We start from the raw sequence: 20,998 nt of genomic DNA on the forward strand, positions 1-20,998 counted from the left end.
TTGGATTCCTCTTCTGGAGTCAGTGCTCTGCAGGGGAATTTCACTGCCTAAAGGACATGTTCAAATGTATGTCAGATCTTAGGATGTTTTTCTGTTACTCGACCTCACCACAGCAAATCAGAAAGAAATATTTATGCGTTAAGATTTATTTTAAGGTGCGTTTGAACAGCACTTGAAAGTTTCCTGATCATGTGGGAGGAAAGGGGGAGAGAGATGTGTGCCCCGGTCTAGCCAAAATGTACCCTATTTCCGGAGACAACCCAGAGCCACTGACAGAAGGTGACACAATCCATCAAACAGAACTATAATTCCTAACAAACCAGTTTTACATTTCATTAACTTGAGTGCCAAGGTGCTTCTTAATGATCGATCCATTTTTTTCTTTTAATCTCTCCAAATTAATTAAGTAGTTAGGAAAGTAAGGGCTAACGACCTAATGTAGCCTGGGCAACACAGCTTCTATCCGAAGTCGATGAGAAAAGCGTGGGCTCAGCAAATCCCCACGCTGGGGACTCCTCGTGGGCCATGCACCATGGCTGGACCAGCACCATGGCTGGACACCACGCCAGGCTCCTCCACACAGCCATGCCAGGGCACCTCGCTGCTGGGCGCTGCGCCCTGCGGCTGCCCCAGCTCTGAGCTGTCGCTGGGGATGTGCAATCTTCTGATGAGACCAACGCGATGCTCTATTTCTGTTCCAAGCAGTAATTCAAACTTGTTGGGTAATTTAATTGGATAGCAATTGATATAATTACGCCAGGATTATTTTTACTGCCCTTACATTGCTAATTGAACTTCCACTAATTAATTTCCGTCAAGCTTATGTTTCGGTTTAAATGAGAAGGGGAATGTAGCTCTTTTCAGGAATATAGGAGCGAAATGTCAAATAGCCATATCTGACTGTATACAGAAAACAAAGTTCCCCTGATGCAGGGGCCTTCCTGTTTCATTTTGCTTTGTTTTCCTAGGGAAAATTGCAATGAGGGATGCTTGGATTTGTATTTTACAGTGGCTGGGCTGGAGCTGACCCTGTTAGCCAGAAGATCCTCGAAGTTCAGGGAAATCTAAAGCCAGCTTTCAACTTTGTAGCCGGCAACTGATTGCTAGGAAAGGCTCCTGGATCCTCAAACACCGAGGCTGTGATCTCTCACTGCATCCAAGTTGTCTGGATCAATTCTTGTTATGATCTAAAGAGATGCATGTATGGTGGTGTCTGTGCATAGATACGTCCACGCGTACACACACACCTACAGCTACCGCAGTTGTTCCATTTTTCACCCCTGCTGCAGTCTGCAGGATATCTGAAACTTCGGGGACTGAAAAAAGAGATACAATCCCTTGCCACTCTCTAAAGGCTGTGTCAAAATCTCTTGGGTTGATAGGGTGTTGTTTGCTGCAAACGCCTCATGTGGGATTTACTATAAAATTAAACTGGTTGATAGTACAGTGGGAGTGTCAAGTAACTTGCATTTCCTTCATCGAGTTTCTTTCACCCAGGGCTTTTTAACTATTCTTCTTTCTTAGTCTGCTTCTTTTTATTAGGAGAAATTCCCCCATTTCAAAGTAGCAGCCACCTGTGGGTAAAAATATTTCACCTGTTACGTACGGCAGTTGCTTCCAGTTTGAAGAGAGAGTTGTAGGCTCTTTACTCCACTCCGACTTTCTAACCTGCCCGAAAATAATCCCAGCAAAGAACACATTTATGGGTTTCTCCTCCGTTAATGAGTTAAGTGAATTCAGTGGGCAGCAAAACACATCTTTTGCTAGGGGACGGGACTATGCAGCCATGAGCAAGGGGAAAGCAGGGAGGGAAAGGAAGAGAAGGGCACGTGCTTGGCTGTGTCAGCAGCAATTAGAGCAATTCAGCTATGCCACCTCACCACAGCTGAGGTCCCCATGGTTTGATCTTAGCTCAAAGCCAAGAGTAAGTAGAATTTATTTCCGGAACGATGCAAATGATACGTACACAGAGCCTCATAGATGTGAAATGGTAATAGATAATGTCATGTGGGGGAGCACTGACACGGAGAGAAGCCAAGATCCGTGTTTTGAAAAATGAAATGGAAAAATATATATAGCTTTGGTAGCACCTAAGCTATTAAACAAACAGCTCTGTGCCAAGCTGTATGGAAACACCCCCCTGCCATGTGTGACCCTCTTCCAGGTAGGACGCATCTCTCTCCATCTCAGGATTGCTCCACACGCTGTTGCAGCAGATCTGCAGCTGTTTGGTGGCAGCAGCAGCAGCCAGTGCTGGTTGGCTCAGCTCCTGCCCAGCCGGTCCTCTCTGTAGGGGGACATCAAAAGAACCCTCCTGCCTTTCCCCACGTGCTGCCCCCCAAAAATTCAAGATGAACGCCCAAAACTTGTAGGAGAGCTTCAGAAAGCGTTTTGAATCAGACTGAGATGGGATTTGGTTTTCAGATCCCAGTCAGACTTCCCTGCTTGCTACATCCTCTGGAAATACACTGTATTGCCTCAAAAGGTGCCATCCCATAGGCAGGACCAGAGAGTGAAAGAAAGTGTGAGAAGGATGGGCACAGATGTGTGGAGAAAGGAGATGGTAGGAGAGAGCAAAGCCCTGACAACAGAAGACGTGACAAGGCCTCACCGCCCTCCGAGTGAAAAATGTCCCCCTCGCACCTAACATTGAAATCTCCCCTCTTTTCGTTTAAAACCATTCCCCCTTGTCCTATTGCCAGCTGACCATGTAAAAAGTTGTTTGCTCTCATATTTATAAGTACTGCAAGTCTGCCATGAGGCGACCCCTCAGCCTTCTGTTCCCCAGGCTGAACAAGCCCGGCTCCCTCAGCCTCTCCTCTTAGGAGGGGTGCTCCAGCCTTCCCCTTACCACCTTAAATTAACAGACTAACAAAATGTGCCCCGGGGCAACTTACACAAGGCACACATTAGAATTAGCCTACCGCATTATTTTCTAGTTTTCCATCCATGGGGCAGCCTGCTACTCTTATTCATTTGGGTAAGTAATTTACCCTCCGAGTGATTTCCTTAACTACAATCCATCTTCCTGCTATGGGACTGCAAGTAGCCTGAAGTAACCATCCATACAAAGGAAAGAAAATGAATCTGGTCATTTCTTCACCATATCTGACAGCAAACCTGAGTCAGACACTGTAATTTCTTCACTCAGAGTGCAATGAGGCGCTGGCACAGCTGTCCAGAGAAGCTGTAGTGCCCCAACCCTGGAGGCGCTCAAGGCCAGGTTGGATGGGGCCCTGGGCAGCTGAGCTGGTGGGGGGCAGCCCTGCCCATGGCACGGGGTGGGGATGGGTGGGCTTTGAGGGCCCTTCCAGCCGAAGCCACGCTGTGATCCTCTGACTGCACCCATATGCCTGCTGCGGTCCCCGGCTGCCGTGGAGCCGTGAGGCGGCAGCAGTGCCGAGCTTCTCGGCGGCACGGGATGGGGCAGAGGAGCGGCGGGAGCTGCTGTGAGCAGCCCAAGGGGCAGCCCATAATAGGGGTAGCGTTAGCAAACGGGCACCCATCAACAAAACGGGACGAGAAGTTACTGCAGAATAAACGACTTTTTTTTTTTTTCATTCTTTTCTTTCTTTCTTTTTTTTTCCTCCTATTTAACGGGAGCTCTCACCAAGAGCCGTCCATCTCCGAGCCGCCCCTTTCAGAGTGTCAGGCAGCCGCCGGGATGAGGAGAGGTTCCCACAGCAGCCCCCGCCCGCTTTCAAAACCCCTTTTATTCCCGGGTGCGAAACTTGGAGGGGAAGGAGAAGGGGGAGGCGGAGGGGGGGAGAAGCCGCCGAGCAGCTCCATCGGCGGTGGCAGGGGCCGCTTGGCACGGGGAGAGCAGACAAAAGAAGGCGGAACTACGTGGCTTCAATTCAAAAGGAGAGCTCCGGGCTCCGCGGGGACGGCACCGGCCCGGGGCGGGGGCGGCGGCCGCGGGGAGGCGGCGGGGTGGGGCGGGGGGCGCCGGGCGATGGACGCCGGCACGGAGCGGGGAGAGGGCGCGCTCGGGGTTGGAGCGGCCCGGCCCGGCCTCGGAGATGAGGGGCATCCCGGGCTGGAGGAGGCTGCGGCTCGCAGGCTGGCGCCGGTGCACCCTCGCGTTCCTCCTCGCCTGGGCCGCCGGCTGGGTGGTGCTGAGCGCCCTGCTCCTTCTCCTCCACGGGAGCGCCTTCTCCGAGCGCTGCACGGACGAGGACGGCCACCGCATCCTGGCCAGGCTGGTACGTGCGCCCCGACGGGGGCTGCGCCGTCGGCCGCTGCGGACGGGAGGCTCCCGCAGCACCGAGAGTGGGTGCGCTGCCGGGGCCGCTCGGGAGCGGGCAGCCCGCCCCGGAGTGCTTCGGTCGGGAAGGTGCTCGTAGGGAAAGCGGCCGTTTGGGAGCGGTGCGCCGTTTGCTTCACGTCTGGCACATCTCAGACGCGGTGCTTCGGGATTCACGGAAGGATTACTGAATGGTCGTTAGCATCGAGCGACCCGAAAAAAGAAAGGAGAGCAGATTTTACGGCTGTGTGGGAAGCACTTGGAAAAGAGGAGCAGCGTGGGTTAAGGCTTTGAGGTTGTTTCTCAGTTAAGGCATTTGTAGTGTTGTTGGTTAAAGGGAAGGGAAAAGGGAAGAAGGGAAGGGGAATGGGAAGGAGGAAAAGAGAAGGAGAAGGGAAGGGGAAAGGAAAAGGAGAAATGCTGGTGAAAATGAAATAGTCTGCAGCAAGCAAGCAAGCATTGCTCATAAAATGCCCTAATGCCTGTACAATAGAGGAGGAACGGTGGCTGAGAATCTGTATTCATCTGCGTTCTCAAGATGTGCAACTCACGGTCTTCCCAAATGGCATTAGAAAGGGATTATCCTTCTAGTGGAATGGTTAGAAAATGAGCTCGGCTTCATCATCAGCCCAGAGATGGGTCTTTATACCCCTCCCGACCACTGCGTGAGTCCCACAGCTGTTTGAAGTGCTGTTGGTTGGCAAAGCGATCCGGTAGCTGCGGTATCACACCTCTTACAACGTAAAACTGACTTCCAAGGGAAACTACACTGACTGTCATCTGTACTGTTTTCAGTAGGAGATAAGAATATGAGCTATTTTAAACAAGGGGGTGAAAATTGCATGAGTATTTGCCCCTGTAAGCGGTATTTCTGAGGATTTTTGTCCATTTGCTGAGTAAAATTGTACCATTACGTGGATGTGAGTTGTTCTGGGACGGCCCAAGCAGCCCTGTGGGTTTTGCAGAGATGAACTTAAGCTCTCCGTAGGACTGCTTTCTCTTTCCTAAAACCAGTCCCACCTTTGCTTAGACTGAACAAACTACATCGTACAGTGATCGATTTTCTTTTTCTCTGGAGGAGTTTGATGCTTCCCAAACCTTTGTATTGCATTTATGTAGGAGAAGTACGTGATAAGAAGACAGGACACAAGCCTCATATATACACCAAGTAATGGCATTTCATAGAATCATACCATAGAATGGCCTGGGCTGAAAAGGACCACAATGATCATCGAGTTCCAACTCCCTGCTATGTGCAGGGTCTCCAACCACCAGACCAGGCTGCCCAGAGCCACATCCAGCCTGGCCTTCAATGCCTCCAGGGAAGGGGCATCCACAGCCTCCTTGGGCAACCTGTTTCAGTGTGTCACCATCCTCTGTGAAAAACTTCTTCCTAATATCCCACCTAAACCTCCCCTGTCCCAGTTTAAAACCATTCCCCCTTTTCGTATCACTACCCACCCTCATAAACAGCTGTTCCCCTTCCTGGTGGTACAGTAAATTATATGAATTAATGTAAACTCAAGGTAGGATTTACATTAATTTAAACTTTTACATGAAGTTAACCCCAGCTTTTTTTAGCTCATCTTGGTGTACTGAGGTTATGAAAAATTATGCAGCCAAATTAAACAGAAACAGATGACAGAGTCCAAGCCCCGCTTCTATTTGCATTCTTGTGTTGTAAAGCTGTTTTTCTATATGGCTTTTTGCTTAGTATCACTTCCATATTTGGGGTTTCAAAGTCCGGTACTTTGTGGCATTCAAAGGGCGCCCATTAGGAAGATGTAAACTATCTCAACAGATCTCGGAGTGCAGCCATTAGGACAGAGATGTCATCCTGTAGGACCATTCCTAGATTTCTTTGGACTCCAGTTCTCCTTTTTGTCAGCAGTCGTCGTGAGGAAGTAAAATCTTGTATGGTGAAAGTTGCAGTTGGTGAAAAGGTTCCTGAGCTGGAAAATAATCGAGGCCATCTTTTTGTTGCAGGGTAATCTGAATCACCCGTCTAAAAGTTTTCAGTCCACAAAAATGACTTTAATACACCCTAATATGCTGGGGAGCAATGCCGTCAGGATGGAAGACTGCCCTGTGAAACTGCATGACTTTGGAAAAGGATGTGGGGATCAAATAATCGCTTCAATACCAGCTGTCGGTGCAGAACGTGCCAAAAAAGGGAGATAGGAGCTCTGAATATATCCTAAAGTGAGAAGCAGGGGAGGGCAGTTACCTCCACAGTGCTAAACCATAGCATTCAGTTTTGATGTTGGTGCTGCTAAGATGGATGTGGGAAGACAGGAAAGAAAAAATGGAGAGGGAGTAAAAACACAAAAAATATCCAAGGGCTGAAAACATAGTGATTATAGTGAGGGGGCTGAAGAACTAATCTTAAAGCATTATGCATATGGCAAAGCATAAAACACTGAGCTGGAGTAACTGGGCTGAAGTACCGAGGACATGAAGTTGAAGCCAGTCTTTGCTGATCGGTGACCAATAGGGGATGATACTTGAAGGCTGATCAGTGCCTAATCATTATAAGAGTAGGAACTTCTTGGCTAATTTCTCTCTGCAAACACTGCACAGTTTCAGTATAAGACGACTCAGACTGTTTGTCAGATACCGGTTCAAATGGAAAAGCAGGCAAGTCCTGAACTGCAGCCGTGTTCAGAAATGACTCAGCTCCTATGTTTGGGAAATGTGAGACTACTTTTCCAAACTGCTTTTTCTTATTATTGCTGTTATGTACGATATGATGAGAACACAAGGAAACAAGCTGCATGTTCACATTCTACTGAAGGTCTCCTGGGCGCGTGTTGTACTAGATGTGAGATGTATGTGCACTTGGCCCCTCGTGAGTTAACGTGGCACAGTAAAAATGTCCACAGGGGCAGGGGTTCACTCACGTGGACCCAATTACAGGACCGAGTCCTCTATTCTCAATTCTGGCATAACAAGAATTAGGTTATAGTTTTCTCAACAGAAGAGCGATGATTTTAAATGTAATTATGTTTAAGCTCCAAAACAAAACATATTTCCTACTTAAAAAGGGAAAATAAACTCGTATTGCATTCACAGGAGCAGATTTTCACAAACGAGATCATTGATCTGTGTGCTCTGACAGCCCAGGGAGTCTGCCAGGGAGACCATCCTGTGGATGCCAATGTGTGAGCTTCACACAGGTACATCACCCTGGACTGAAGGAGTTCACTTACATGGCTGCCCTTGCTGGCACCGGATGCTCTCTTTTGGGCTGCGAGAACACTGCAGTGTATACTCTGTGCCTGTCTGACCTGTACCCAGTGAGCTGTCTTAGCCAACGTAGCACCATTTCCTGCATCACTCCTGGATTTTGGACATAATCCTGCACCCACTCTCCAGTGTGATTTTTAACATAGGCTGCTGCCTGGCATCAGAATGGATTCCCTCGGTGTAACACCTCAGAGGCTACTCTGAGAAAATACGTTGCTTAAATGTCATGCTCATGTTTCCTGTTTATGTAACGGCAAGTTACGAATGAGGCGGGGGTCAGGCAGCCTGTGCGAGCATTCTACGTGCAGTGGGAGCTGCCAGCTTGTTTCAATGGAAGTTTAAATGCCGGAAAGCAATGAAGAAGGCTGACGCTGTCAAGCCGCCTCCCAGCTGTTTGGCTTTCTTCACCCCCACAGTCCATTCCCCTTCCATCAGAGACCGCTGATCATTCCCTCAACTGCTTCGCCCAACGTAGTCCCTGCAGCTGCGTTTCTGAATGCCCACAGGAATATAGGAACAGCCTACACTTTTGGAAGTGGCGGCATGGAAACAATTATGAGTTTAAGGGAAGGATTGGTGAGGGAAACTTTGCAATTCCTTTACAAATTTGCAGCGACCGCTTAACTATCAAACAGCAGTTCCCAGGTTACAATGGACTGCTTTCCTCTAAGTTTTTAACAAGTATCCATGCAGTTCATATAAAAATGTCAGAGGGACAGTGCTAAGTACGTACGAAAACTAGGAAAGTCATTTCGTTCAACAACACGTAGATATTTAAAAAGAGGTTTGGAGTGCAACCTCTTTGTTTTGAAGCAGTGCAGAAGGAGGTTCCTACTGCTTCATTCAGGGCACGTTGAATGCAGAGGTGACACACATAGGACTACTGAGGGTCCGAGCAACCCAGCTACCCCTCCTATAGCTTAAGTGGAGATGTCTACGTTACACAGTGCTGAGCCTTCCAGAGAAGTTCTGAGTTACATTGGAAGTCATCTCATGTATCTTAAATTGATACGGCCCAGAATCTCACGTAGCACACCTAAATGTTTGTCACACTGACCTCCCGTGTGGTGAAAACTTAAGGAGTAACCTGAAAAAAAAAGCCTGCCCTTTTACCATTCCCCAAATGGCTCTTTTGACGCAAGACTCCCCATAGTAAGAGAAGTCTCTAGAGACTTCTGAAAAGCCACTGAATCACCCAACAGCTGTAGAAGGTGTGTGCTTCACAACTGCTATAGCTCTCTTGAGCTTAGAGCCTTAGAACCTTCACTCATTTTCTGATGTTCTCCTAAGTGGTCCATGGGAATGTGAATATGAACCTTCTTCTCTTTCACTCCAGTGCCTTGACTACAGCAGTGGAGCCTTGACCGGTGACCTTTGTGAAGACCTGTGCGTGGCGCAGAAGCTGGTGTACAAACACTGCCTTTACTATGACAGAGGTAAGAAGGTCATCCAGGCTGACTGGAGAGGCCAGCCCATCATCTTGAAATCCAAAAAGGAAATCTTCTCCAGCTACCAGCATCTCAGTATGCTGGACGAGGTGGAAACACAGGATATTCCTGAAAGAGAGATTCTGCTGATGGTAGCCTTGGAGGTCAAGAATGTTCTGGGGCTAGAACTGTCTAACAATAGCACAGGGCCCCTGTGGACAAGGAGGAAGGGACCACATTGGAAAGCGCAGGTGGCCAGCATGTGGTCCTTGCTCCAGCAGGAGGAATACATTTTCTTCAGTTTGCTGCAGGACTTCAGCAAACATGTGCTACGAATTATTGGCTCTTGTGGACATTTCTATGCCGTGGAGTATCTTACAGCTGGACACGCCTGGCACAAAACTCTTTTTCCCTTGGAAAACATAGTAGGTCCCTCCCTTGCTGGCCGCAGAAGCAGAGTGAAAGCCATCATTGACATTGCACTCAGCTTTCTGGACATGGTGCAGCATTTTGATAATGATTTCTCTCATCGCCTACACCTGTGTGACATCAAGCCAGAAAACTTTGCTATCAGGCACGATCTTACGGTAAGCTGGGGCTTTGGGGTTGAGTTGTGGATATTTGAGGTTTAATTCTAATCTGAAAGTGGCAGCATAAGAACTGACAGTTCCCTCCTCACGCAGTTTCCGGCCAAGTTTTTGCAATGTGGGAGCTTCTTCGCTGCTTTTCCTCTAATACATGCAGCCACTTCAGAGCACTAGATCCTGCTGCTTGTTTTCAGGACTATTTATTCAGTTCTGATTTGTTTCATCTGCTCAAACGTATTGACAGTGACAGGGTCATATCCTTTGGATGTGATGATGGACGCCTCCTGAAGGCAAGGAGATCTCTGAAGCTTTTAATGAAGCTGTAACTTGAGTCATGGTAATTATATCTGGTAGCGACGCTGAAAGGAACACTAAGGCTGAATCTTCTGGTCTGACACAAGGGAAACTCCCTGCATACAAACGTACACATCTTTCTGCTTTAGTCTTCAGCTTATTCAATACGGAAATGACTCCAGGATGGTGACATGACACTCCTTGGTACTGTCACTGTTTGATTTTTTCATTATATGACTGTAACTCCGAAGTGAATAGCTGTAAGTTTTTTCTAAGTGGTGATATAGCACAGCACCACGTTGCTGAAAATATCTTGCATTCATTCTGCAGGCAGGAATTCTGCCAATTTCAGTGGGAATTGTGTGTATGGATTGGAGCCACTGGGTAGTGTTTGAACCAGACTTGCAATTTGCAGTGACGCTGATGGAGTTCCTGCACTTTGAGTGAATATAAAAGAGTTTTCAGGAACTTGTATGCTGTTATCAGAACTCACAAACACTCAAGTCTTCAGAGCACTTGAGAAACATAACCTAAACTTATAGTCATTAAGAGCAATTAGAGTGATTCCCCTTCACCTTCCCTTCACTTACATTGTTTATTCAGGTGCAGTACAGCAGCTGAACAGGGAACGGGTGGGGAACTATGGCAAGAAACTGAGAAAAGAGTGCCAATACTTGGACAGAGGTTCTTCAAGGCAGGCTTTACCCATCTTTTTCAGGTATGCCAGGCTGTAACTGCACATGAGCACACACTAGAACATCTGTTTTGCTATCTACATAGAGAAAATGAGATTTCACTTAGAAGAAGAGAGAGAATATTTGGTGTGAATTCCACTACAAGTCCTCCTGGTGAGGCTTGGTTCTCCAGGATTCTCCCACGAGTTCTGGGGTCAGGAGAGACAGCAGTCACCTTCTGGTACAGTAAAGCATTCTCAGGTCGAATTTCTAGGAGAATTAATTACAACAGCAACAGAAACAATAAAGTAAGCTGTTTCTCACACATGGTTCTCCCAGTTGCACATTACTTACAGCCTGTTATGTGATGGTATCTCCTTCTGTCACCCCCACTTGGCTGAGGCAGGAGATGCATACGGCCAGAAAGCTGAGAAGGAAAACAGAGATAGCTTCTGCTGAGTGACTGTGGAAGAAGAGTGAGAAGTAGAAATTCTGGGCTGCGTTGTCAATTGTCAGAATTGGGTCATAAAAAAAAAAAGGCAGCTTTTCTTTAGTCCTTCCTGTCTGTTTGAAGATATTTTTTTACTTGCTTGCTTTTGTACTCTGCATAGGATAATAACAAAACTGCATAATAGTACCATTATTACTTATCTCAGTAATGAGACTGCTAATGCTCAAAGAAATGCCTGGCATGCAAGAGTTTTGAGAATTATTTTCAAATGCTGGGGATAGCTCTCCAGCCCTCATTCCAGCCTTCGCATGCTGTTCCTGCAGTACAGGAGAGTAGAAACCACTGCCTTGATAAGTCATCCTGAGGGCTCTTCTTCCTAGCAGAACAAATGACAAGATTGTCAAAGATGCGCAGTGTTGGCAGAGAGCCACAAGGAAGTTTGTGCAGTGACCAAAGGACTGGGGAAATTCTGCACATCTTTGACGTCTCTTTGCCCTGTTCTTGCACCAAATGCATCTTGGCCAGATACAAGAAACCCCAAAGAAGTGAACATCAAAACTGCAGAAAGCTTAAGGAAGAAAAAAAAAACAACCAGCCTGTTGAAACGTGTGAATCTCCCTAGGCTACATCATGACTATCAAGCTCTCCAAGAAGCTTAAAAATACTCACGTTTTTAAGCCATGCCTCATCTCCTTAAGATTTTCCCTGGGGAGAGAAAAAGGAAAAATAATAATAATAAAAAGCATAACACGAAGATTAGACCTTGCTCTTTTGCCTGTGGAAGGTTTGCTTGGCCCTCTACCAGACCAGACATCTTTAGTTCCTGGAGATGATCCAGCTGGTGCTCCAGCCACAGTGCAGTATCACATGTTGTTTAGGGGGCTAAATCTTAAAAATGAGACTATCCTTTGTGCCTGTGTAACTCTGCTTTGCCCAAGTCCCAGGTGTTTCCCTACCTGCAAAATTATTGCAGCCTCTACAAGGCTCTCTGAGTGAAGGTTCCGAGTGCTAAGTGCTAAGCATGGCTTTGAAGTTGTGCTGATGGCTGCGTTCATAGCACCATAGGGTGACTGTTTTCACTGTGTTCACCCACAGTCAGTCTACAGTCAGGCAGCCGCCATCAGCTTACTGTCTTTCCTCCTTCCCTTGCTGATTTCTGAGGTTTTTTGAAGTGAAGTATTCATGTGTGGAGTGGCCCTGACAGAAATTGAGACTCCAGCCATTCAGTCCCAGAATGGTTTCAAATCTAGCCCAGGCAGCAGCACAGTAAGTGACTAAAATTGTAACTAACAGACCCAACTTCCCCAGCTTTAAGCAACCGCGGGTATCTGTTTCTACAGCTGAGCAGGTACAAACCCACTAAATGCAATGGCAGGTCTGGAGGAGCCGTGCCACTTGCGGGTACTTCTGTGCATCATAATGCTCCTCTCTACAATGGTAAAGTCATGGGCTTAGTCTGGAAAGGCGAGTTGCAAAATGATACCATCTGGCCTGTGGGTAGACGTGTGACATCATATAATTAAAAGGTTGAGCTGCCATCTGCATAAACTGCAAAAACAAGTACATCAGTCTTCAAGTCGGATCGTTCTGGTTTAAGGCAAGTCAATCCAGCTGACCCCAGGGATGCATGCTGTCCACAGATAATTTTCTCTTTCCTGCTGTCTTTGAGTGTTGGCTGTTTTTGTTTAAAATGTGGTATTCATAAGACTACTGCTGCTCAGTTAAGCGAAAGAAAGCTCTTTCATTGAGATCCCAGTTCTCTGCTGTGCTCTCTGCACAGCATTTCCCAGAGAAAGCAGCAAAAGAATGCTTGCTCAGCTCTATCCCCAGCTTGTGCTCTGCCTGTTTTGATGGCTTGTTTGGATCCATAGGTGGTGGCCATCGATGTGGATATGGCTTTTTTTGAACCCAAAATGAGGGACATCCTTGAACAGAACTGCACAGGAGATGAAGATTGTAATTTTTTTGATTGCTTTTCAAAATGCAATCTGAAAATCAGAAGATGTGGAGCACAGAGAGCCAATAACAACTTGCAAGTGAGTAGACACAGCTGCTTTATGCTTCCCTTTCTTTTAAAATCATGTTGACTATAAAATGCATGTTATGTACTAGAACACTGTGCAGTGCATGTAGACATTTTAAACACGGCCACTTAAGTGCCAGTGCCATTCAGAATTCACATCCTGGGGCATGCAAGCAGACTATTTATTTGCTGTCTTTCCACATAGCTGCTGCAGATGCTGTTTGCCCAGCTCCTCAGATAGGAAGTACGAGGAGCAGGGGATTTGTCATTACTGCCTCCACTAATAGTGAAGTCCAGGCTGTCTACCTGTAAGCAGTGGAAGGTTATGGCTGTGATTATCTGCTTTACAAATGGAGTGCGCAGATGAAGTGGAGAGAGGGGTCCATAGGGTATGTGGCCCTGGTATGATATATATGTCTATAATTCACTCAACTTGTGCTGTTGCAATGTACTTATTCAGCACAGAGGCTGGGGGAGCACAGCCTGGCTGTGCTTTGCCTGTTTCTCTCCTCCCTACCCTCACCATTTCTTATGCACAAGGGGATGCCTCAGCTAGAGAATAGCCTCTATACAAGTTCCTTTTCTTTATCTTCCTCTTTGAATGGCTAGAGGCATTATGGGTCCAGCTGATACAAGAGTAGAGACATTTGGCTACAGTCCCAGGGGAGCAACAGGGCATTAGTTAAAGCTCCTGCAAGACAGCAATCTGCTCTTTTTTCTTTCCTCAGGTCATTTGTGACAAAATATTCCGTCGCTGGTTTTCTCCAAGTCTCAGAGGACCACTGGTTTCCTTCCCGCTGCAGCCGCAGTTGCAGAAGGCTGTGCAGGAGTGTGCAGAGCTGGGACATGTGGATGCTACCATGCACCAAAGAACTCTGAAATCTCTCATTGAATTATACCATCTGCTTCGGGTCAGCCAGCAAGAACTGCAAAGGGTGGAGTAGACACAGGAGGCAGAACTGCAAAGGCCAGATCACAACCACTGCTGAGGGATGCTGTATGTGAGGCAGCCTGTGCTTCCTGTCTCTCCTCCATCCCTCCTACCCACTGTATTACATTCATAGCACATAGTTTTCCATCTATGCAAATGAAATTCATGACTGCAGGTGCAGCATGTCCTGTTAATATCTCTTGAAATATGAAATTGTTTTACATTACCTGATTTCATTCTTGTTTATTTTCCTGTATTCTCCATCAACATCCAACGCATCATTTACCTGCCTGCTCAGATAGCATCTGTCTGAGCGCAGTGCTCCAAGTGATTATGCATTTCTCTAGGGATGAGATGGTGCTTTGAAGTTGAAAACTGGAAGTGCAGCAACACTAATATCAATCATTAACAAGGTGGTTGGATGGGTGTGGATAAATACGTGCATGATGTTTGTTTTTCTTTCATTGTAGCATAAGGGGTTTTAAAAGTAAAGACTGAGTCTTCAGTATCAAAAACCAAGCTCAAACATGGAAATGTACTGTCACATGGAAGAGCTGCTTTCATACAAAGCACTCCTTTCTGATGTTCCCAAATGGTGTGTTACATTACTTGCGCCATAGCTAACTTTCTGGGGAAGATACTTAGGGCTTTACTAGAGCAAAATAATTGTACCCATGTTTAGTTCCCATGTGGATACTCATATTCTGCAGTGAAGAAAACGACACTGACTTTTCCCCACGTGAGCAAGCCCTCAGGCACTTGAACATCAGAGCACTTGGTAAGAAGCACTGCTTTGCCAGATAGCAGAATTGCCCAGGAATGCCAACAATCTGTCCTTTGCACTGAACAGAACAATATAAAGACCTTGAGATTTCTTACTCGGTATTAATTTTATGAACAAAAGGAAATTTTCAGAAGAATTCTTGATCTTGCAAACGGTTACGTAAATAAAGGCTCCTAGATTTAAAATCATTAACCTTCCCTTTCCAACTCTGTAGCAGGGACTGGAGAATTTGACATAGAGGTTCAGAAAACATTGTATATACTTAGTCTCAGTACTAGGTAATATACCTGTGAGCTGTGTGTGGCATGAAGACCTCACAAACCCCACAAACAAAAATAAACCAACAGCCTGTGACAGCCCTCAGCTCACAACAGTTCCTCAGTCCTAAGACTGGCAGTACTGCTTTGTGAATGCGAGACACATAACAACACAATCTTTTTTATCTGTATATGCCTCAGCCTGACCACAGTCCTGAAGCGTGAGAGCACTAATTTTACATAAACTCTGGGCAGCAGTGGTCCCTTGCACTTATGTTTCCAAAGCGACAGCCCATGACCAGAAAAATGGGACCTGCTTAGGAGACCTTGACACTTACCCAAAAGTAGCTCAAATTTTCCAACTGGTATTAGTTTAAAACAAAACAAAACGCAACGCTACTTATTCCAATAAACTACTGTGATCTTAAAAATCATTCAAGTGCTGAAAAGCTCGTAGAGAGGACAAGGTCAGCTGTTTTGCCTGGGGCTGTTCTGAAGGCAAAGTGCTGCTTATCCAGAACTAGGACTCCAGAGCTCCTATTTTAATGAGCTGTGTTCAGTTTGTGCTTCTGCCCTAGCCTGGGAGACAGTATTATAAGGTCATCCTTTGCAAAAGCAGGAAAGCAGAACAAAACAAGGCACACAGATTTCAGAGCAAGTCCCAGGACAAAGCTGTGGAGATGATAGAGGAGAAAATACTGAAGGAAAGAATCAGATGGTGTGAAAGGGCTGGGGACACATGAAGCGTCTTATGTAGAGAGAAGATGAATAGGAAATGGGAAAAGTACATCTCACTTTGTGAAGACTTGGTGTATGAGGTAAGTTTGAGTAAACTGGGGGAAGTCTGGGGAAGAAGAGACTGAAGAGGGGCATGGTGACTCTTCAGAAAAAGAAAGAGGATAATAAAAGGAGTAGGAGTGAACTGTTCTGTCCATATTTTCTTGGTGGATATGACAAGCAATGAGCTTAAGCCAAAAAAAAAAAAAACAAACAAAACAAACAAACAAAAAAAAACAGATGTTAGTTACAGCCTCTCTAATAGTAAGAAACAGTGGACCTATGGAACAGATCATTTGGGAAAACTTCAATCCTCATAACTAGCAATTTTTAACTGTAGGCCAGAGTGAGTGTCAGTCAGGAATGATGTGAGTATGGTTATATCAATGATCCTGCCTTGACATAGATCTGGTGCCTTTATCCTTAGGCACAGTGATTCTGTTACTGTCAGAGTACCTTTGTGTTCCTGCAACTCCTCTACAAAGGATCAGACACTCCTTAGACACAAGGATAAGTGAAACAAAAAAACAAAACCCATACTAAAATGTAATGTAGCAGCAAAATGCTGGTGGAACGTCATTGTGTTCAGAGGATACTTCTTGGCTGGATTTAGTAAGGGAAACTGCCCTTGATATCTTTCTCCAACCCTTTAGGACTTAGCTGCAGGCACCACTACCTGGCAGGAACCTCCTTCCCCCACCACGCACTTTCCCAGGTCATTAAGTTTCATTCCTTCCTTTCATGATACTGAGAACAATCCTCACAAACAGTGCCTCAGAAGCCCCTCAATAGAACACAGTAGGATTATGTATACGTGGCTGGGTTGTGAGAGTGAGTATCACTTACATAGCCAGCTCTGGCTGGCTTTGGTACACCTTCAGCAATGAGTGCAGAGACAGGAAGAATCTAAGAGCCTGATTCTCCACTGCCTCGTGCTCCTTGCAAAGTCACTTGAGCCTGGTAAACCGCTGGTCAGAAGGTGCTCCTTTTCTGACAAAGTTGCCTTCCTTTTGCCTTAGCACTGACATAAGGACATAACCAGCTGGCTCAGGGGTTTGGCTGGGTCAGGTGGGTGCTGCTGAGAGTCCTGCCTGCTGTTGGGCCCCGGCTGTTTTCCCACTTCGTATCCACATCTTGGTTACGCTGTTAATGCGGGCTGTGGTGGTTTCTGCTTGGTTTCTTACTTTCAGGTATCTCCAGAGCTGCTACTTCTCCAGATAAAAAATGATTCCTATTATATATGTTCACTAATAGCATTTGGCTGTACTGGCAATGGCCACTTAGCCCAACAGTTGTGTTCCCCTTAAATTGATCTCAGCCCCATCTCTGTGCCTGGTCAGTCTGTTCCTGAATCCTTTTTCCCTATAAAAGTGGCACTACCTCTTGATTCATTTCTACCTCTTGCTGTACTCGTGCCTTACTCAGCAACTTTCTGCCAATTTTATGGCTCTCTGTGAAAGAGGAATGACATTAAGTGATTGTTTATTCCTTCTTTGCATCTTGGTTAACAGCAGGTGTTTCAACTCTGCAATAATCTGAATACACTTATCTGTTCCCATAGTTTACCAGAGGTGAATTCAGTTGGAAGTTCATTTCATAATCTTTAGGAAAATAAATTCAGCCCTTTTCTTAAGATTTTCGTAGAAAACTTCTTCAATGCAGATTTTTGTCCTTCTGGTATAGTATCCTTTTCAAAAACATCTGCAAACCATAGCCATGCACTCGGGTGATATGAAACAAAGCAGAACATGCCCCAAAGGATTTTCCTGTCCTCCTTTGTGCTTCTGGGGCTGACATAATGGTGACTAACCCAGAACAGCAGGTCATTACCATAGCCACAGTTTTTCATACAGAGCCTACCTAAACCCTAGTGGGAGTTGGCTGAACCCCTTTCACTAAAAGCATTCAGATGCATTGCTTGAGGCAGCAGTAGGTACAAAACCACTTGTTCAGGACAGGGGAAGAAAGGAGGGAAGGCCTTATTTTCTTTCAACCAGAAACATGGACTGAAGAAAATGCTTCCAAGTGGTGAAAAATGGGATCAGGATGTAGAAGGAGTTAGGTACTCTGCAATGATATTTATTTTTTCTGTGGTGAAAAAAAATGTGGACACAAAATGCTCTTTTAATTTCTTTTGTGCTTTTCAGAAGAAGAATTGAAGCCATATACCATGCTACCTACCTTTCAGCAGATCATATTGTGGTATGTCACCGGGTTGGAAGGTGATGAATTTCAGCTTGTAATGAGTATCAGACTGTGACATCAGAACCTGGTGCTTCTAGTATCAGTTTCCACATCTGGACAAGCAACTGTAAGAAAAACCATAACCGCTATCAGTGGAAGCATGCTCTCAGCAGCCCAGAACAGATGAAAGATGAAATCCACCAGTTGGGAATGAGCTGCAGTGGGCCAGAGCAATGAGCAGAGTCAGGAGCCTCTGGCACTGCCACCTTTCCTGATCCTCAGTGAAATCAGGAGAAAGGCCGACACTTTGTTTTGTCTTTTAGCAGCAGAAAAAAAAGGCTGCAACATGTAGAGAGTGAAAGCTTGAGTTGCTTGGAAGAACAAAAATCCAGGACAACTAAATTCAGAACCAAAGCTAACAGGAGACTGTTCTGAAAAATCAGGGAATGTCAAGAAATTACTTGGGAAAAAAAAATCCTAAATATTCCTTCTGTATTTCTTCAAAATGAAAAAGAACGACAGCACAGAGGGTGCTGCACTGACACCTCCAAAGTAATTTGCTGTGTGCATGTAAGGATCCAAAATAAGATTGTTGGCACAATATAATGATGTCTGCAGACTATAGGCTTGACAGAGTAAAATAATTTTGTGCAAGCTTTCAGAAGTACTACTTATATAAAAGCAGAAAATTGCCCCAGTTACTACAGCCTGAATCAGAAAAAAGAAAAAAAAGAAAGAAAGGAGTGTTTTTCTCAATAAAAGTGTTATATGTTTATAAATGACAACATGGTGAAATGTTGAAATCCCTAGGAAGGTTACTATCCATAATCTTGTGGGGTTCTTTCAAGTTTGATAAATGAATATCTTGCCGGCTTGGGCCCCTGAGCAGCAGTGATTGCTGAACTCCTTAAAAACTCTAGGATTATTTTGTCCTTCTGAAATATACTTTGTGCTTCTTTTTCCGCCCTCCCCCCCATAAACTCCCAGGGTTTTCTTCTTATACTACAAATGTGTAGAAGTGGTGATGACAGCCAGGAGGATGTACATATGACTGAGTGCATAATCACTTCCACAAGCATCTGCTGCTCGTGTTTTCAAGATACATGCAATCCAAGCTGGAGACTATTGTGAGTAGTGCTCATTTTCCCTTGCTGGTTCCTTAGCAGTTTGCAAGTAGGTAGTTAGAAAGAGAAACCCCCATTCGGCTTAAATTGGTCATAATGTCTCCAAGATTAATGCTACAGAAGGAAGAGACCAAACTCTATTGAGTTCAGAATGGGTTCACTCCCTTAGAAGTATGACATGCAAAGTCATGGGAAAGAACAAGGTAACTTTTTTTCTTCAAAAGAAGAGGTTAAATGTAAGTATCTAAAAAAAGTAGGTGTTTCAACCAATGTGACACATTTCAGGCTGTATCACTGTTCTTAGGAAATAGATTTTGTCCTCTATGCCATGAAAGTTTATACCTGGAAAAGTAGTTACCAAAAGTTAAAATTTTCTCAAGTACAAGGATTATTAAGCACCATTCTAATCTTGCAGATGACAGTTGTCATTGGCTAAATATTTATTACATGAAACAAGGGCCTGATTGATAGACTGATAAGCAAGTAAGTAAATATCCATGTCATTACTCCAGTATTCAAAATCTAGCTCTTATCATAGAATCACAGTTTCATTAGAGCTGGAAGGGACAATTAAAGATCATCTAGTGCAACCCCCCTGCCATCTACACCTACAGCTACATCAGGCTGCTCAGAGCCCCGTCCAGCCTGACCTTGAGTGTCTCCAAGGATGAGGCATCCACCACCTCTCTTGGCAACCTGTGCCAGTGCTTCGCTACCCTTATCATAAAAACTTATATCCAAAAAACTTATCAGATAAACATTATATGCAGTCTAAATCTCCCTTCTTTTAGTTTGAAATCATTTCCCCTTGTCCTATCACCACAGATCCTGCTGAAGAATCTGTCCCCTTCTTTCTTACAGCCTCCCTTTAGATACTGAAAGGCCGCTCTCAGATCTCCCCTGGAGCTCTCTCTTCAGACTCAGCAAATGTAATTATACCAGTAGTATCTGATTCTAGATTACAAACAAATGCTTTGCCAAACTCAAGTTCAAATATGCTTTCACATGGATTAAGACTATATCTCAAACTTGGCAAAACTGTGTATCCAGTCTGGAGCACGGAGGAATAAAATAATAACTCTTGCAAACTTACATTCAGAGCTTTTCCTTTAGTCATCCTATTAAACAGTTCGTGGAATAAAAGCAGCAGGTGTGCACATGGACATTGGTGCATCTGCTTGATGAACTGTAACTTTATGTAACATGTTCACTGAATAATAGAATCATAGAATATCCTAGGTTGGAAGAGACCCATAAGGATCAAGTCCACGTACACAGTATTTTTATTTTTCCTACTATATTCTGTACAAATCGGGCAAATGCAAGATGAATTAGTAATATGAATGAACATCACACACTGTGCAGGAATACTGAAGAATTACTGGAATGCTTAATCAAATTCCACATCTTTACCCACTGACTTCACTAAGATTCCTTATGTGATTGAAGAATTAAATTTGATGGATCAGACTCACATCTCCAGCTCTTAGAAAACGTCAGATGAACAGTAATATATCAGCCAAAACAATCTTGCTGAAGAAGCATTAGTTAATGCAAGCATACTGTATGGACTGCCATTTCAGGAGGTATCTCTCTAAACCAAAGAAGTGAAGCCAAGACTCAGCCAGCAAAGTGATGAGTACCACTGAAATGTCTGCAGTAGGAATCTGCTAAATAGCAGGGACCCGCCTCATTCTTTTTGGGTTTGTTTTCCCTTGCATATGTACTTAGATGAATTCACATGTGATATTAGGCATGCTTTAGGGCTCCAGCTGGATCACACTTTACAAGAGCCTGACTCATTGACATTTTGGTGTTCACTCTTGATTCATGTCAGCGGGACAGCAGAAGCTCCTGGCATTTTAAGTAGGCAGATGGAAGAGTAATATAAGCTATATATTCATTTAATGTATGTGAGAACACAGACATTTCACTGTAGCCCAAGCTCAGCTGCACTGACTCAGAAGCAGTCCAAAGGTGCTCTCTGAGGACA

At 45.1% G+C, this 20,998-nt stretch overlaps 1 protein-coding gene and 1 long non-coding RNA gene across 2 annotated transcripts; one reads left to right on the top strand and one right to left on the bottom strand.

The window, feature by feature from the left end:
* The first annotated feature begins 3,950 nt into the window (after positions 1–3,950).
* FAM69C (family with sequence similarity 69 member C) lies at positions 3,951–14,110 on the top strand. Its single transcript, XM_419100.8, has 4 exons — positions 3,951–4,205; positions 8,829–9,506; positions 12,797–12,961; positions 13,677–14,110. Exons 1-4 carry the CDS (start codon positions 4,023–4,025, stop codon positions 13,890–13,892), a joined length of 1,242 nt encoding a protein of 413 aa, XP_419100.3. The 5' UTR covers positions 3,951–4,022; the 3' UTR covers positions 13,893–14,110.
* On the bottom strand, positions 9,502–20,272 carry LOC121109753. The gene is made up of 4 exons (XR_005857423.2): positions 17,879–20,272; positions 11,595–11,630; positions 10,829–10,901; positions 9,502–10,237 (listed from the first exon to the last, which is right to left on the bottom strand). It is a non-coding gene; the product is annotated as an uncharacterized LOC121109753 (long non-coding RNA).
* Between the last annotated feature and the right edge of the window lie 726 nt (positions 20,273–20,998).

Source organism: Gallus gallus, chromosome 2 (assembly GCF_016699485.2).
Source record: "Gallus gallus isolate bGalGal1 chromosome 2, bGalGal1.mat.broiler.GRCg7b, whole genome shotgun sequence".
NCBI lineage: Eukaryota > Metazoa > Chordata > Aves > Galliformes > Phasianidae > Gallus > Gallus gallus.

Coding starts and splice junctions, on each gene's coding strand:
- FAM69C (XM_419100.8), top strand. CDS start 4,023: ATGAGGGGCATCCCGGGCTGGAGGAGGCTGCGGCTCGCAGGCTGGCGC. Junction 4,206..8,828: donor ACCGCATCCTGGCCAGGCTG/GTACGTGCGCCC, acceptor CTTTCACTCCAG/TGCCTTGACTACAGCAGTGG. Junction 12,962..13,676: donor GAGCCAATAACAACTTGCAA/GTGAGTAGACAC, acceptor TTCTTTCCTCAG/GTCATTTGTGACAAAATATT.